The sequence below is a fragment of the Acartia tonsa genome, chromosome 12 (genome assembly GCF_053477335.1).
Source record: "Acartia tonsa isolate MP-2025a chromosome 12, ASM5347733v1, whole genome shotgun sequence".
NCBI classification, from domain to species: domain Eukaryota; kingdom Metazoa; phylum Arthropoda; class Copepoda; order Calanoida; family Acartiidae; genus Acartia; species Acartia tonsa.
This window is the reverse complement of record NC_137271.1, coordinates 41,585,126-41,601,959: the sequence shown is the minus strand read 5'-3', so window position 1 is coordinate 41,601,959 and position 16,834 is coordinate 41,585,126. Positions and strand designations below refer to the sequence as shown.

General features: G+C 34.8%; 2 protein-coding genes across 4 annotated transcripts in view; both read left to right on the top strand.

Annotated features, from left to right (window-relative positions):
* LOC145333471 (eukaryotic translation initiation factor 4 gamma 3-like) overlaps positions 1-9,089 on the top strand; it is a 47,769-nt gene extending 38,680 nt beyond the window's left edge. For 2 of the 3 annotated variants that reach the window (XM_080178623.1, XM_080178626.1), the window contains 11 exons: positions 177-250; positions 807-890; positions 1,437-1,625; positions 1,989-2,068; positions 2,497-2,615; positions 3,156-3,226; positions 5,068-5,152; positions 5,607-5,693; positions 7,809-7,938; positions 8,363-8,685; positions 8,843-9,089. In XM_080178623.1, coding sequence (XP_080034749.1) covers positions 177-250; positions 807-890; positions 1,437-1,625; positions 1,989-2,068; positions 2,497-2,615; positions 3,156-3,226; positions 5,068-5,152; positions 5,607-5,693; positions 7,809-7,938; positions 8,363-8,685; positions 8,843-9,073 — 1,473 coding nt within the window. In that variant the 3' untranslated portion in view covers positions 9,074-9,089. The remainder of the gene's footprint in view (positions 1-176; positions 251-806; positions 891-1,436; positions 1,626-1,988; positions 2,069-2,496; positions 2,616-3,155; positions 3,227-5,067; positions 5,153-5,606; positions 5,694-7,808; positions 7,939-8,362; positions 8,686-8,842) is intronic. The other variant, XM_080178624.1, reaches the window with a different exon arrangement.
* A 195-nt stretch (positions 9,090-9,284) lies between these two features.
* On the top strand, positions 9,285-12,416 carry LOC145333472 (eukaryotic translation initiation factor 4 gamma 3-like). The gene is made up of 2 exons (XM_080178627.1): positions 9,285-9,491; positions 10,161-12,416. The coding sequence occupies exons 1-2, from the start codon at positions 9,412-9,414 to the stop codon at positions 10,369-10,371; spliced, it is 291 nt and encodes a 96-aa protein (XP_080034753.1). The 5' UTR covers positions 9,285-9,411; the 3' UTR covers positions 10,372-12,416.
* Positions 12,417-16,834: the final 4,418 nt, after the last annotated feature.

Sequence of the window (16,834 nt, the reverse complement as noted above, 5' to 3'; positions counted from 1 at the left end):
AATGTTAACACAAAAAATCCAGGTAAATCTAGCCTCCCAAAATTAATTTAATTACGCATGATCCTTACTATGTACTTGCCTATATTTTTATGCCTAATGACTATAGGAATCCATAAAGTGACCCTTGGGGCGAAGACGCTAGTTTAAAATTTAACTAACTCATGTTTTTTTCCTAGGATATGAAAAAGGAAGAATTATTCCAGTCTTTGAATAATCAGAACACAATGTCTATGCCCAAGCAACGTGACAGGTAAGCACCCCCCCCCCCCCCCCCACCCCTACACACACACACACACACACACACACACATTACGCACGTCCGTGCGTAAGCATTAGAATGTCAAGAAAGATTTTAGGAAATTCCATTTGAAGTTCTTATCACAGAACTGATTAAATTCTCAATTTCATAGATTTTATGGAAGGTTTTTAGGCTTTTGATTTTAGTTTTAAGTCTTTAGGATTATTTTATGCTTTTTCTTTCGTGCATCCCTAGTAATGAAACAATAACTCCTCTTTTGTATCAAAGTGTATTGTACATTTAAACCAATTATGTGGTTGGGTTGTTACTATGCTGTGGGACATATTGTTCCTATTAGATTGTTCATCTAGAGTTTATTTATTTATTTTTAATAGTAGACTGTATGTAAATGTAAACAAATATCAGCTGATTAAAAAACGTGGTACACGTACGTACTTGCTGCGTACAATTAAAAAGAGTCAAATGTCGTCTTTTGTGTTGAAATAATATTATGAATTAATATTTCAAACAAATATAATTTTGTTATAAAACCTTTTGTTTGTATCAGTATGGGACCACCAAGTGGGGACGCAAGGAAACGGTCACAGAAAGCACCACAAACAGATTCAGATGGCTGGACTGTTCCAACCAGGTCAGTAGTTGCTTTCAAAAATCATTAGTTTGGCCGGCGGGAAACTTAGTTTTGTTCTGTAAGACTGTTACCTTACTTAATTTAAGAAGCAAAGATTTACAATTGCAGATGTAACATTTTTTTTGTATTTTTGATCTGATTTTTAGGATTCTCTATTCCAACTTGCTCTGATAATTCTTGAAACAGTTGGGTACAATTGAGGAAGCATAGAAACTCTTAAATCATTACTATAAAATCACTTGTTGAAATATTATTTTTTGAAGTCTTATGGCATTTTTTTTGTATAATATAATTATCGTATCTACTTGATTTTTGCTATATTAACTCAACAGATATATAGTAGAGATTTATGTACAGATAACTACCCCCCCCCCCCCTTTTTTTTTCAATGACCTCTTTCGTCTGCTAACAAATTGATTTCTGCTACTTTGCTGTGTTAATATTCGCGCTCTTACTTGATTTTCATAAACCCAATTGTGAGAGTCGACACAAGGTCATTACCATACATTAACTTCTCGGACGATTAGACATAATGGTTTCATTTAGGGCTGCCCGCAACACCCTGGACAAGGTGGACACCAACAAGATCAAGAACATGCAGAGCCGGAACCCCGTTGACGCAGACACAATCTCGCTGGCCCCCAAGACCGGGGGTTGGGGCCAGTGGGGCAAGGGCGCCTCCTCCTCCCGCAACAGTTCCACCCGCCAGGAACCAGAAATCATTTCAGGAAACAGGTATGACTTGTAGTGTACTTTTAATTAATAAAGTTGACCTTTTGTGCTCAAGTCCCACACTACAAAAAAAAGTGTCAGGAGAAAATATAGGGAATTTTTTTAGAAAAAAATTGTCTCAAATGATTAAAAATTGTTTAATTTGGCGAGAAAACGTAAAAAAATTCGGCGGGAGCGGCAATTCAGCCACCATTTTTTTCCAAATCCACGTTATTCCTCATTAAAGCAACTGCAATGCCAAATATTAGAGTTCTACTACTATTTTAAAGTCTAAAAACTCACACCTTCACGGATTTCTGCGCAAGCCTCCCCCTTTGTCAAAACTTAACTTTCAAGATATTTCATTTTGAATTATTTTTTTTTTAGATTTGATGCCTTTAGTGGAAGCAGTAATTCCCCGTACGAGGGTCGCACAAGTGGCGGTTATGACCGTGGTGGCTATGAAGGTATCATTCAAATATAATTAAGTAGGGAGGGGGGGGGGGGGAGAGTTTTGACACATCTGCGTAAACCGTGTGTATAGGCTTTATCTTTGGACTGAGAGGATATGTTATTAGGGAAAAAATCCTTCTTAAATGATAAATTTTCTTACAAGTAAAAAAAAAAAAATTTGCAGTTAGAGGTCAACTTAAAAAACAAAATATGCATCTTTTATCTTCAAATATGTAAATAACATTCAAAAAGGTGCATATTTTGTTTTATAAGTTGACCAAGTTTTTTTTCACCAAAGAGGGGATAAAAGATGGATAAAAATGTTTTTAGTTCTATTAATTTTTCCATTGTTTTCCCCCAATCCCCCTTTGGCAGGGTCAATTTTGCAGAATAAAAACCCCTGTCGGTAAATGAAAAAAATCTAATCTTGTTAATTGTTAAGGTCGGTCTAGCAGCGGTTACGGCGGTGGCCGTATGGGTGATCGCGGCGGCCCGCGGCCAGGATCCTACGTTGGCAGGTCCAGCCGTGGACAGTCATCGGAACAAGAAAAGGCAATTCAGGTAATGATTTAAGTACACATTTGAGTAAACGTTTTATTTTAAAAAGGATAGGACAAAGAATAATACATTGATCACCCCCCCCCCCCCACTTTCCTCATGGGTTTGATGGGAAGATTCATTTATAGTCCATTTAAACGTTTACTTGAATATGTATCGAAATCTTTAGCCGCAATTTTTTATTCTTATTTTTTATATTGACAAATTGTTTTTTAATTTTATCAAAATATTTTTAATTAGAGGTTAGGGAAACTATTTAATAATAATAGGGGGAAATATTTTTAGGGATAAGTATAAGAAAATAGATGATAAATTATCCCCAATGACGATAAAACAAAATATTCCCTTCTGTTTGAAAACTACTAGTTCGAAACCTACCAATCAAGATTCCATAAAAGGGCCCAAAGTTTTTTGTCAACCAATAAGAGAGCCTATTTATAAAACTTTAGGTACTAGTTTGATTTAAAATCTCACTTTCTTACGTCTAGATTTACGCGATCTTACTGCGTATTTAAAATTGAAAAATTATATTTTCTATTTTAGGCTGTGAAAAATATGCACCCTGCCGGCTCCGGGCCTGGGGGCAGATCTGTCAGTACCATTATGCCAGACAGGTATGATAGTAGGGTTGGGCCGGATACCGGATATCCGGTTGATTTCAAACGCCGGATATCCGGTAACCGGCCGGATATCCGGCAAATATCCGGTTATCCGGCCAAATTACCGGTTATCCGGCCGGATAACCGGCCAAATTACCAGATACTAAAGTAGCAAAAAAAAATTTCTTCATAAATCTTATATAAATTTACATAAAGTTAAACTTGTTCAGAAAAAATGTTCTTCTAGCTTCAATAATAAGAAAATTATAGCCATTTAAAATTTTAAAAAGCAGAGATTTTTGGTGTAAAGCATAAAAAATATAGAGCCGGATATCCGGCCCAACCCTATATAATAGCTTTGGTTAGGATAGAAACCCGCAGGGATAGTTGTAGCAGTTCGAAGAGTCAAGGCTATATTTTCCGTTCAGTCTCTGCCTTAAATCTGAGAATCCTTATACTAAAGTAACAGGATGTTTGTCTGTCTGTGTGTCTGTACCGAAGGATCTCGCTAACCGCTGAACCGATCGGGTTCTCCTTAACAGGGTAGATTCTCATATGCCCTGGGAAGGTTTTTAACTATTTTGGGGGAGGGTACTACCACCCTCTCAAAAGAAATGACAAAAAAATTTAAATTTTCTTAAAATCTGGGAGACTTCAACGTAACATTAAGAGGTATCCGTAACATAAAGAATTATCGTAGACTTTAACAAACAAAAACATTTAAAGTGCCACTAGAAGCCTCTAGGGGCGTAGCCACTAGTGGTTAATATTGTAACAGGAGAGTTTTATCAATTTAGGTCCTTAGATATTGGTCAATACGTTCCTCCATTGTCAAGAGAAGGGATAGGGGTAAGGTCATAATGGGCATATTAGCAGGGAGTAAGGGAGGGGACAATGGATCGAATATTCAATCTTTAGGAGTCTCAGACTTTGGGGACTGGCTTAAAGGGAATGTGCAAGAATTTAGCAGTTTCTGACTGAGTTTGGGGACTTGCGCAAGAAATGCCGTTACTCGTTTTGTTAGTTTTGAATATATATAGTTTTGCAGACAGAAAGTTGTTCAAATATTAATACACGGCCCCCCTCCCATACTATATTTCACTCCCTTCATCCCCACCTCTTAAAAGTAGACGAGAAAGGGAAATAGAGAAGTGAGGTGGGGGAAATAAACAGGATAAAAAGGGGCAGAAAGGCGTGCGGGTCATATACTTTCCCATCTCCAGCTACATGCTTGCCTGCCCATTTTTTCCGTGTTCACATCACTTGCCCCCAAATCTCTTTTCTCTTTCCTTGTCATTTGGAGAGTTCCAGGGAGATATTTCTAGTAATTAATTACAGAATGGTTATGTCAGTCTATAATACTGGTAATCTAATTTTCAAATGATTGTTTTTTTTTCTTGGAACTTTTTTCTTAGTTTATGGTTTTATAGATTTAATCAACAATCACTTTACAATTTCAACCATATTTTCGGGATTATTCTGGTTTTCATGGCCTTTCTTCAAAAACTCTTAAATTGAATTAATTGCCCATTGTCCCCTCCCTTACTCCCTGGCATATTAGCCAGTTGGGAGAAATATTTAATTAGGAAAGGCGAGAATCTCTCACAATATCTCAGAATACCTATCAGTTGTCAAAACTAAGGATCTAAAATATATTGCAGTCATTGTCAGGCACGTTTTGTTTATCAACTCATAAATGAACAGCATTTCTTTCGGTTTCTAGCATTAAAAGAATGTTTTTCTGAAGGACATATAGAAACTATATTGCGAGCTATTTATCGATGACACTACAGGAGATCCTTGTGGTGCACCAATCCGCCATCCAAAGATTGTTATTCCAACTTTTGTTATTTCAGGAGTAGTAGAACTTCAGTACCTAGTAAGAGTGCTAGTATGAGGATTCATTCTAAATCAAGAGACCAAGAGGACGTGGGATTCCAGGTTTGTTGTTATATAGCGCATAATCCCGGGGAGGGAGGAGAAATTGGCTTGTTTATTTCACTGTTACCCAAAGTTTTATTACCACCTTATCTTATTCTTTAACCAAAATACTTGAGGTACTGTCCTTGAACTTTGATTGTTTGTTTCCAAACTGTTAGTGCCCAAACTTTTCAACCCACCAAATAGCGTTTTGTACACTTTGTCTGCAAGATATGTACAATAATCACCCTCTTTGTCTTTAAAATAGTACACCAATCTCAAACTATTGTAATAGCAAGTACCTAAAATAATTTAGATTAATTTTTTGTCATCTTTGGGGGGGGGGGGGGAATAAACAAGATAAATATGTGGGAGAGGGGGGGGGGTGAAATATTTTACAATTGCGGAAAAAAAGAAATTATCACCTTTTACCATGTAGTTTTCAAAACATGGAATGAAGTTTGTTTGTTTTTAGGGTAATGCGGACGAGGATGAAGATAAGTTGAAAATGTTGTCAGAATCTAGAGTCAACGAATTTCTCAGTACCAAGGACTATAAAGAGGTAACACATTTTTAAAAAAGGTATTTAGTTTTAGCCTTTTCCTACATATTAACAAACAAAATAATAATATTTCTCGTATTCATTCGAATCCGGTGTATAGGAACCGGTTCTCATCCATACGAAAAAAACTATGTCTAGCATCGAATTATATTTCTACGAATATAAAAATGTACAATCATAAGATTAAAACCAGTTTTTTAGCCCGTGCTTTCGGCACCTCGGGGATAAAAAAAATGGTTTTAATCTTATAATTGTACATTCTATATCCGCGGAAAGCAGTTTATAATACGATGAAAGAAATAACTATTCTTCCTCATTTGTGTGGCACCTGGTACCTCTAAAACAATGATCTTCAAAAAGTTTGTTTGTGTTTCTATAATACGCGCTGCTACTTTGCAAGGTTTAGTGATTATAAATATGCATTTATTTAATTGGGAAGTACAAAATGTCGGCTTCTAATTTTCTTATCAAAAATTCCATCATTATGTAGCATTAACCCATTAGTGCCGAACCGGGTTTTAAAACCCGGTGCCAGAAAATGGAAAAAAAAACCGGTTTCCGGCTTCATAATTGCATCATTCTCAGTATGAATCCCCCCTCTACTACCCTGGCTTTCATTTCCCCCTGGAGCAGGCAGTTTAGCTTACTTCCGTTTGCTGGTATAGATCAACAAAGGTTGAAAATCATGACAATTCAAAATACCCCATCTAACTTTTTTGTTTTTATAGTAAAGTCGCTGATTTTTTTCGTGAAATCTAATGTTTATTGACAAGTACATCTATATGTGAATTCGTTTTATTCAAATTATTATTTTTTATATGATTTTTTTATCGTTTTTTTACGCCCTATTATGACCCGGTTCGGCTTGGCCATACATACCCGAAAATTTTAAAACCCGGCTCGGTTTCGGTTTTTATTACCCGGTTTTAACTTTTCAACCAATAAAAATAACAATTAACGTCATTAGTAAGGGTTTGAGCCACCATAATAACCCTAGTAATCTCTATAGGTGTCACCCAATAGTTTTATGATCGTTTTCTGATATGTAACACCCAAATTTTATATGTTCTTTTTTTGTAGTGTGTGTCTTTTAAAACTTCGAGCAACGGGTTTTTTTACCCGAAAACGGCGGCACCTATAGCCGAAACACTAAATTTGAAATAAATCGCTTCGTATTATACTTGTAGCTCTTTAGATTACATGAGGTTGTGTAGTTTTCAGTTACGGATCGTATCAAAGTTCTAAAAAGTGTTCATCTCACTTTTGGCGTTCAAAAATTACATTTTTCGATTTTTGGTCAAAATAACCGGGTTTATACAGTAAGAGATATAAGTTTTCCGGAATTTTAATGTAGGGAGTAGATTTGAAATCTGCATCAAATTTTAAGGATTTTTTATAAAATTCGTTTTTTGTAAAATTCTTTATCTAAAAGCGAAAATACATTTTAAGTTAATTAATTTTGACCAATAGGATAGGTGGATTTTAAACTACCTGCGCTCTAATTGGTTGAATGATGTACGACATCCAATCAGAGCGCAGATTTTTTAAATCCACCAATCACAGATGCCAAAATTAATTAACTTAATTTGTATTTCCGCTTTTAGATAAAGAATTTTACAAAAAACGAATTTTATAAAAAATCCTTAAAATTTGATGCAGATTTCAAATCTACTCCCTACATTACAATTCCGGAAAACTTATATCTCTTATTATACAGGTCAACCGGGTTTTAAAACTGGGGGAAAGCACCAAAAACGGGTGTTAATGCCTGGTTGGTATTTATGGCCAAGCCGAACCGGGTTTTTTTGCAACTTTCCTGTGCACGCCACTAGAGCAAAACAAAAAAATACGAATTCCGTTTTGACCATTATAAAGCTTCCCTGAAACTTACAGCTCGATCGGCCCATAAAAGTGGCGCTCGGCACTAATGGGTTAAGTATAACATCCATGGTGGTCGGGCTGAACTTTTGTAACTTTTATCTTTTACAATAACTCATTTCCACAAAGCCTTGATGTCCGATTGTCCTGCTTCCAAGATTTTTTTTTCAAATAGTGAATCCCAGGACGATCAGGCATCATAATTATAATAATTTTAACACATTTTTGTTTGTTTAGGCTCACCAGAGTATTAGAGAAAAGTTCCACTCTACGACAGTGCATGCCTTTATTGAGAAAAGTCTCGAGTTCTGTCTGGAGAAACGCCTTGAAGAAATTAAACTTGTTGGCCTTTTGTTCAGTAGTTTGTGTAAGTATTATTTTTAGTAGCACAGCTACTCAAAACCTGCTGGATGTTCTACTGTCCGTCAATTCTAATTTTAAAGTCTTAATTTCAACATTTTATATTTTGTAATGAATGATTAGTTGTTGGTTAGAGGGGGATGGGGGTTGATACAAATAATTGGTTTGTCCCTTCATCCTAAAAGTAACAGGCTGTAACTATTCATATGCGGTGAAGAATCTCACTAACCTATGTTATAATATCTCCTTTACACTGGAGCTTCTTACAGGTCCAGGATAGTTCTGAGGCAGGGTACCTCTACCCGTTTCTTTTAAATTTAAAGTGTAGGGATAACTCCATCCTCCCCTTCCTTCAATTGCTCCTAGAAGCCTATGGCCGCTAGTTTACAACTGTTAAAAGTTTACCTATTTAATCATTATTTTTATTTCAGTAAAAGAGGGCCTTGTGACGGAAGAAAAATTCATCCGCGGCCTTTCCTTTATCCTTGAAATCGGCGGCGACCTGGAAATCGACATCCCAAAATTCTGGGACACGCTGGCGGCCCACCTGGTGGCCTCCGTCATGGACGGCCACCTGTCGCTGGCCGCTCTGATGGACGCGTCCAGGACTAAGGAGCCCGAGGTGAAAAATCGGGGAAAATTTTTGGCCGCCGTGCTGCACGGCTGCAAGGGCGAGAGTGAGTCGCGGGTGGGGCAGGTGTGGGCGGACTCGGGCCTGGAGCTTGCCACCTGTCTCAGTGAAACTGGGTCACAGGTAATCTTAAAATTCTTTCATAGTAATCGAAATTGGGGGGAAAAACATTGTAGTAACAATTTTCAGGCTTAGTAACAAATTTTTAATTGTATTATTATCAAAATTGTTTTTTTTTGAAGGATAACTTCATTCTAAATTCATTAATTATCTATTTTAGGACATTGAATCATTTATTCGTGATAATAAGCTGGAATTCCTGCGGGAATCTGGCGCGGGGCGCGGACCAGCTGCGGCTGGCGGCAACCAGTCTTCCTACAAGCCGGTAGCAGCCGGTGGCTTTGACGCGGCCAGCTTCTGCAAGGAGCTGCGCGACCGACTAAAGGCCGACTCTTCAAATATTGTTAACTTTGTCAATGATCGCTCTAAGGAATGGATGATGAAATGTTAAAGTATCAGATTTTTAAAACAAGAACAATGACGTCCAATTAATAGATAGTAGTAAAGGTGTTTAAAAAGAAAGGGTATATTTAATATTTTGAGAGGAAGGGAGAAAGGTGGAGTAATAAGTGAAAATGCTGACTGAGTGTACAGACAGGTGTACAGACAGACAGACAATATCACTGAAAAAAAAAACATTGCATCAACCCTGGCCCCGCTACTCAGGACCGGCAACATCCCGACTTTGTGCAGGGTCTGGTCACCACCCTGGCCGAGCACTGTATTGACGGGCTGGGCGGCCCCGTGGCCGAGGTGAAGCTGAAGGAGGAACCCTTCACTGATCTGTGCATGGATGTCCTGAAGAGTTTGGAGTTGAGTACCGAGGAAGAGATGCAGTGTATCTTTGCCATTCAGATGCTCGCCACTAAGTAAGTTTTTATTTCAAAAAAAGTGTCTTGCGAGTACTGAACCCTCTTATCTTTTAAAATGAATTTGAAAAAGTTAGGGTGTCTTTACCCAGCGGGGCTACTCTTAACCTAATATAACTTGCCTTAAATATACATTTAAAAACAAGAACTATCCCAACCCTACTCCCCCCCCCCCCCCCATATTTTTCAATTTATTTCAAAATAGGCGGTTGAAAGTGATTTGTAATTTTAAAAAGATTTTTTAGTCTACGAATAAGATATACCTTTATTGTATTAAATTCTTTGCAACAGCGTTGCGGAGCCGTTTGATTTTGGTCCGGGTCCTGTGAAAATAACGACTCCGAATTTTGCTCCGGCTTCGATCTAAAATCAAGAAAAACTCAACATATTTTTTTGGCAATTCTATTTTTGACTTTTGAAGGTTTTAAAAGTTTAATTTTTGATAAAAATGGACTTGAAAAAACCTAAAAGGGGCATTTGCACACGACACAACAGAGTTACCAAATTATGATTAATAAAAAATCTCTTTTTTAGCCAACTCGGAGCCGAATCCGTTTTTTGAGGAAAATAACGGCTCCGGCTATATGGCGGCTCCGGCACCACAACGCTGCTATGAAATTTTAAACAACTTTTTAACTGAACACTTCTATATCAATTTCGTATTATTAGGTTGGAGCACCCAACTGGCCTTTTCTTCAACCTGTTGAACAATCTCTACCAGTCCGATGTCGTGTCATTCCCAGCCGCCAAGGCCTGGAAGGAGGACGGCAAGGCGGACAACCAGCGCGGCAAGGGTGTCTGTGTCAGCTCCTGCCACAACCTACTTGTTGAAATGCAAATGGAATACGAAGAGGGGGAGAATGACATGGAAACAAATTAAAACAATATAAAATTAAACTTGTTTTAGCAAATTTTTATGATAAAAAAAAAAGAAACCAAGCTCGAATTGGTTGATTCACATCGTTAGGAGGTGAGAGTATTGTGAGTTTTTAAAACTTCAAAAATATCCCGAGAAATGCAAAAATGCACATGGACGTTGGAAGAAAAAAACTACTTACAATTGCACGCCGTATATTATAAGAGGCGTTTTGTGATATAGTTTGGGTTTGGTACAGTTTTAGACTTTAGTGAACGTTACTTAATGTGAATAAAGTGAGTAGTTGCTACGCTTGTGCAGTTACAACATAAAAATATAATCTACATATAATATGATTATACATTAAAAACGGGGTTCGACTCCTGAAGATGGCAAATAGTCGAAATAATCACACAACATAATATAAAGTATATAGAATTTAAATATACTTGAGAAAAACTAGCTTGGAAATACTAGTTTTGTAATCTAGTTATAAAAATAACTAGAGGAGAGAATTTCATATAAAAAAGGACTTGAAATAAGAAATATTTACCTTAGATAGGCGAATTTAAAGTTTTTCACTTTGTTACTGCTATATTATTATAATTATCATTATTAATATTATCATGAATAAGTAATTATTTAAACTATGAATGAACTCAAGTTTTTTTTTGTTACTTTTCACTCTCTATCATCTTTTAGTGTACGGAAAGCAAAGAATAATTGCCTAGATAATATAAAACGAAGAAAGTAAAGCAAGTGGCTCAATTTTTTAAGTTTGTACCTATAACTTTTTAATGATGTATGTATGTAAAAAATATCACAAGTTAAATATCTGCATAATAAATGAGGAAAAATGTATTACAAAGCGTTGGCTACTTACTTGCCGTACACTAAATTATTGCGACAGTTTTCTTGTGTTGGCGCCATTTGTAATGGGATTCCCGCAAAAAAATTTAGTTTTCCCGCGTTAATTGTGCGCATGGGGAAATAATTGTACGCGGCAACAATGAGCATGCTACTGTCTCTACGCAGCTGGTGATAATTTTAGCATTCAGTGAAATTATTAATAATTATCATATTTAATAACTTAATTATTAAATTATTATTTTATTATCTCAAGAAATAGCCCTGAAAAAAGTAAAGGGTCCAAGAAAACTGGGTCTCAATAGATCTTTTAATATTTTATTATATAAATTGTTTATTTTATTCAATTATAATTGCATTCAAGTTGTAAGATAATAATATGAATATCAAGCTTTGAATATTTTTGTAGAGCTTATACTTTAGGCATAAATTGTAGGTGTTTTTGAAACATCTAAGCTTTTTAAATGATATTCTTATTATTAACTTGATAAAAAGAATAGAAATTGCATATGTTTACTAGCAAATACAAGAACATAATAAACAAAAGCGTGAAATTTTCATTTTAGTCTTTTTTATAAGGCTAGAAATTATTCTAGTCCCCTATATAAAGAATTCCGGTTTTAACTTAACGCAATATGCAGTAAAAATAATATCTCTTTAAATAATAATAGAATGTTATTTTATTTATAAATATTTAAAGTAAAATTAAGAAATGCTGAAATTTTAGTATGAAATAAAATGTAAATAAATCTGGAAGAGTGCTTCTGAAGTCTACAAAACTAAAATGTACAGAACTCTTAATAAAATTTAATTTTAGGGGCAAAAATTAAGTTTTTTTTTGTTTTTATGTTTTTTTTTCCCACATAATGAAAAAGAATTACACCGTAGGGAAAAAAATGTTGGTTTGATTATACAAAAAAAATGCCAATTGTAAGTTTTGATTTAAGAATTAAAAAACAAGAAAAATGTGATTTATAATTTTATTCATCAACATAAGAATTATAAAATGATGTGTTTTAACTTTATGCTTTTTATGTTATATATTAAGTAGGATGATATTGTGGAACAGTTTTTTAAGGTTTTGCCTCCGTTTGTAAACAACGACTAAACGTCGTAATAAAAAGTGTAAAGTTAAGGCACTGCAACGCACCTACACACCACGCGAAACGAACATGTTAATTACAATAAATTATTATTTAAGATGTTGTGTTATTTATTCATTTATTTTTATCAACATGATAAAAAAATTTTAAAATATTTTTAAAAAATTATTACATAGTAATATGAATGATAATTAAGTACCTAGCACTCATAGTAAAAGCATTTAACAATCAAACGCAGGAAAAAGGGAATGTGATTCTGACAAACAATTCTAAAGGAAAATTTCCTCAAAACCCCCATCTCTTTTTCTCCCCCTTTCTTACCCACTCCCCTTCAGTTACGTCATTTTTTTTCTCTAAAATAGTAAATTTTGCGAGGATGTAAAAGCATTAAAAAGTTACAGCAAGAAAATCTAATTCTAAAAAAGTGGCGATTGTCTTTGACAACCTACTATTGGGGGGGGGGGGGGGTTATGGGAATAGAAAAAGCTGAAATTTATGTTCACTTTATTTTAATAAAAGAAGTTACCTAATCATAATTTGGGTAGGGTATTAAGGCTACCCACTAAAACCCCTAGAAACATTTTGTTGGTTCAAAGCCTTTGTTTTGAAGACATGAGGGATTCACCCCCCCCCCCCCTTAAAAAGAAACATGTAATGCTGGTAATTAACCCATGACAACCCCACCCCTGCGTTTAAACTTTTGAGAGGGATAAAAAATGTCGTGCATTTTCTACCCTCCAAAAAAATAAATAAAGGGAGAGGTCATTTTCTAGTAAATCCCGTAAAGGTGTGTGTTATAAGGCCTAAAAATAGTAGTAGAACGATAAGGTGCTCTATATATTTGTATTTCCTATTGAATAGAACAATAGGGAAGAAATTTTTTTTTTTTTTTTTGATAACCGTACCTGGAATATCTGAAATTTCTATCAAACGCTTTGTTTGGCTCAAACTGACACAAATAAAAAAAAATATAATTATAATAAATCAACCTGTAAAGAATGACTTCTTCCTTTGTTTAATGGTATAGATTGTTCTTAACCTTTACCTTGTACCTATAGAAAACATTATTATTATAATTATATTTTTTTTTAATTTTTGTCAGTTTGAGCCAAACAAAGCGTTTGATAGAAATTTCGTATTTTTTTTAGATAATCCAGGTACGGTTATCAAAAAAAAAAAAAAAATTTCCCTATTGTTCTATTCAATAGGGAATACATATATCTAGAGCACCTTATCGTTCTACTACTATTTTTAGGCCTTATAACACACACCTTTACGGGATTTACTAGAAAATGACCTCTCCCTTGATCGTCTTAGTTCTAATGACAACGAATAAGATTGTTGTTGCAGAATTGCCACACACAGCTGGATAGGGCTAGGCATCCAATCTCATAAGTCCTAAAAAAATAATAAATAGTTATTTAGTTAATTAAACAGCTTTCCGCGGATATACAATGTACAATTATAAGATTAAAACCAGTTTTTTTAGACCCGAGGTGCCGAAGGCACCGGCTAAAAAAACTGGTTTTTAATCTTATGATTGTACATTTTTATATTTGTAGAAAGCTGGATATATTACGATACTAGACATAGTATGGATGAGAACCGGTTCCTATCCACCGGATTCGAAAGAATACGAGAAATATAATGAACAGTATGTTCCCATGGATAAGACAATGGCCGATTAATTGATGTACATCCCCAAGGATTATACACATTATTATTGCTTCTGTAGATTTCAATCAGTGGTTGAAACGTTTGAACACTCAAGTTGATAAACCAACCAATCAAAATTGACTAAATGTCCCCAAAGTTGTTTAGGCAACGAATAAGAAAACATGAATATAAGACTTAATGGGGACTAGTGTAATAAACAGATCATTGTCCCCTCTCTCTGGTATCTTTCTTATATAAAAGTAACAAGATGTTTGTGTGTTTGTAGCGTCTAATCTTGCTCTACCGCTGGTCAGATAAGGTTCTCCTTTACAGGGAAGGTTAATAAATGTATTGGGGAATGAGATTTAGTCCCTAGAAATTTTTTCCTTTTTTTAGTAAATTGAATGTTTAGGGTCGGCTGATCCCCCCTTCCCTAGTATAAAGGATAGCTAGCCGCTCTTAAAAAAAAACACTTTAAAAGGGCAGAACAATAAATTATTACAGAGGCCATTAAAAGTCGTTATCTTTGCATATTACTATAAATAAAATAGTTGCTTTCCCTTAATTATGTGGATAGGAAGGTTGTTTTTGATAACAGCCAAAAAAAATATATTTTCTAAAAATTTTGGACGTATTAATTTACCATTAGACCGACGAATAATGATAAAATTATAGTCAGCAAAAATTTCAGCTCTCTATCTTAAATAGCAGAAGAGAAAAAACCTGTTTCATTTAATGTCTTCTATAATGCATTACAGACAGGCCTGTGGACCAATAGAAGTTATAGAGTAGATGCTCATTGGCAAGGAGAATCTTTACAGACCAAGCCAGATGCTTATCTTAAATAACAGCCGAGAAAATCATATTCAAAAAAAGGTCATTCGGAATAGAAATTTCTGTTTTGAAAAAATAATAAAATAATAGAATGACAAAGTCTTGAAGTATTGCTTTTTTTTCCTTTTTATGTGCTTTTTTCTTTCTCCTTTCTTTTTAAATAAAAACTTTACTTATTAATCTTCAATGAAATTTTAAAACTTAAAATTTGGTATTAAAATTATGATCTATCTTATAATTTTTCCTTTTATACTCTCTTTGCTTTCATAATTGATTTATTTTGTTTTATTTTTCTCTAAAATCCTTTATCTATTTTTTTCATCCTTCTTATTATTTACATAATATAAATGTTTATTTGTGTTTTTCTTTTTTTTACCATCCTCACAACTCAATTTAGGGTAGCTTCGCTACTAAAAAGAAAGCCAATTCAAGGAGGGAGGGGACATTGGGCTGTTTATTATACCAGTCACTAAAGTTTTATAATAACGGTTTCTTATTAGTTTGCTTGATAACTTTATTGAATTTTTATTGGTTGGTTCATTAAGATGAGTGTCCAAACATTTTAACCACAAAATGTAATCTGCAGATGGAGTTAATTTGTGTATCATCATTGGAGATGTATATCAATTTATCGGCTATTGTTTTATCCCTTTAGATCCCTGAAATCAACAACTTCTTCCTATTAAATTTCAAATCAATTTAAGACGACAATTAAAAACATCATCCATGGATTGTGATATAGACTTAGTTTTGTATTTATCATTTAATTTATTTGTGATTATATTTTCATTAAGGTAGCTGCTCTATAGTTAAGTACTGTTAACTTAATAAGTTGAATTAACTGTTTCAATATTTCTCCTGATTTCATTATTTTCAACATTAAGCGTGCGATTTTTATTTTCGTATACATGAGTAACAGGATTGTTTTAGTCTATTTTTCTGCCAATCTTTTCCCAATCGAATAGATGCTAGATGATAGGGATGTAGTTTATGTTTAGCTTTCATCTAATATTTGAAAGATTAGCATTTGTTGAACTTTTAAGTTCTTGTTTATTGTACTACCAATCGATATATACAAAGTTAGTTGGATATATTGACATGGAATTTGTCGTCAATTTAGGTTGCTAATATGGACCTCATTTATAAGTCAGTTTGTTTCTCCAGTAGGAGTGGAGGAGATGGGATAAAAGGAGGTGGATGGAGGGTTTTATTATTTTAGCCAGCTAGAAGTATCTATTTATTAGTGTAAATGAAAATTTGGAGCAACATCCAAGTAATTATATATATATATCGATTTTACTACCATGTCAAAACTCGTGGCATTCTATTTTTTGAAAGAGTATTTATAATTAGTCAAATGTTTAGTTCAAACTAACTTCCAAATAATCAAATTTCTTGGGAGAATTATTTAGGTGCTTTTCCTCAAACGCCTAGCGTGTACAGAATTCCCCCTCATTTTTCAAATAATTTCTGTGTTTGTCTGTGTGTTTGTATGTTTGTACCGAAGGAACTCGCTAACCGCTGAACCGATCGGGTTCTCCTTAACAGGGTATCTTTTCATAGGTACCGGGAAGGTTTATAACTATTTTGCGGGAGGATACCAACACACTCCCAAGAGAAATCAAAAAAAAATTTACTTAGAGACTTGAACGCAACATAGAAACTTTTTTTCTCTAAACATTTGAAGTACCACCAGAGGCCTCTAGTGGCGTAGCCGCTAGTTTTTGATAAAGAGGTGGGATATATTTTTTATTTACACCACCTGCTGGGGGTTCTAAACCAGCGGTGCTCCAACCCGGCGGGGCTACCCTGTGTTTCTTAACCTAATACCGCAAGTGTTTGCAAAGAAAACGATATATTGGCTTCCCCCTTGCTTGTTGGACCTTGACGTTAAAGTGTCATAGACAGCAGCTTAGCACTTGCGAAATAATCGACAGGTTATACAAATCCGCCAATGCAAAAATGCTAATAGTTTAGTTGGGCCATGCAAATATGATTGCAGTCTCTCGATATGCAATTTTAATGGT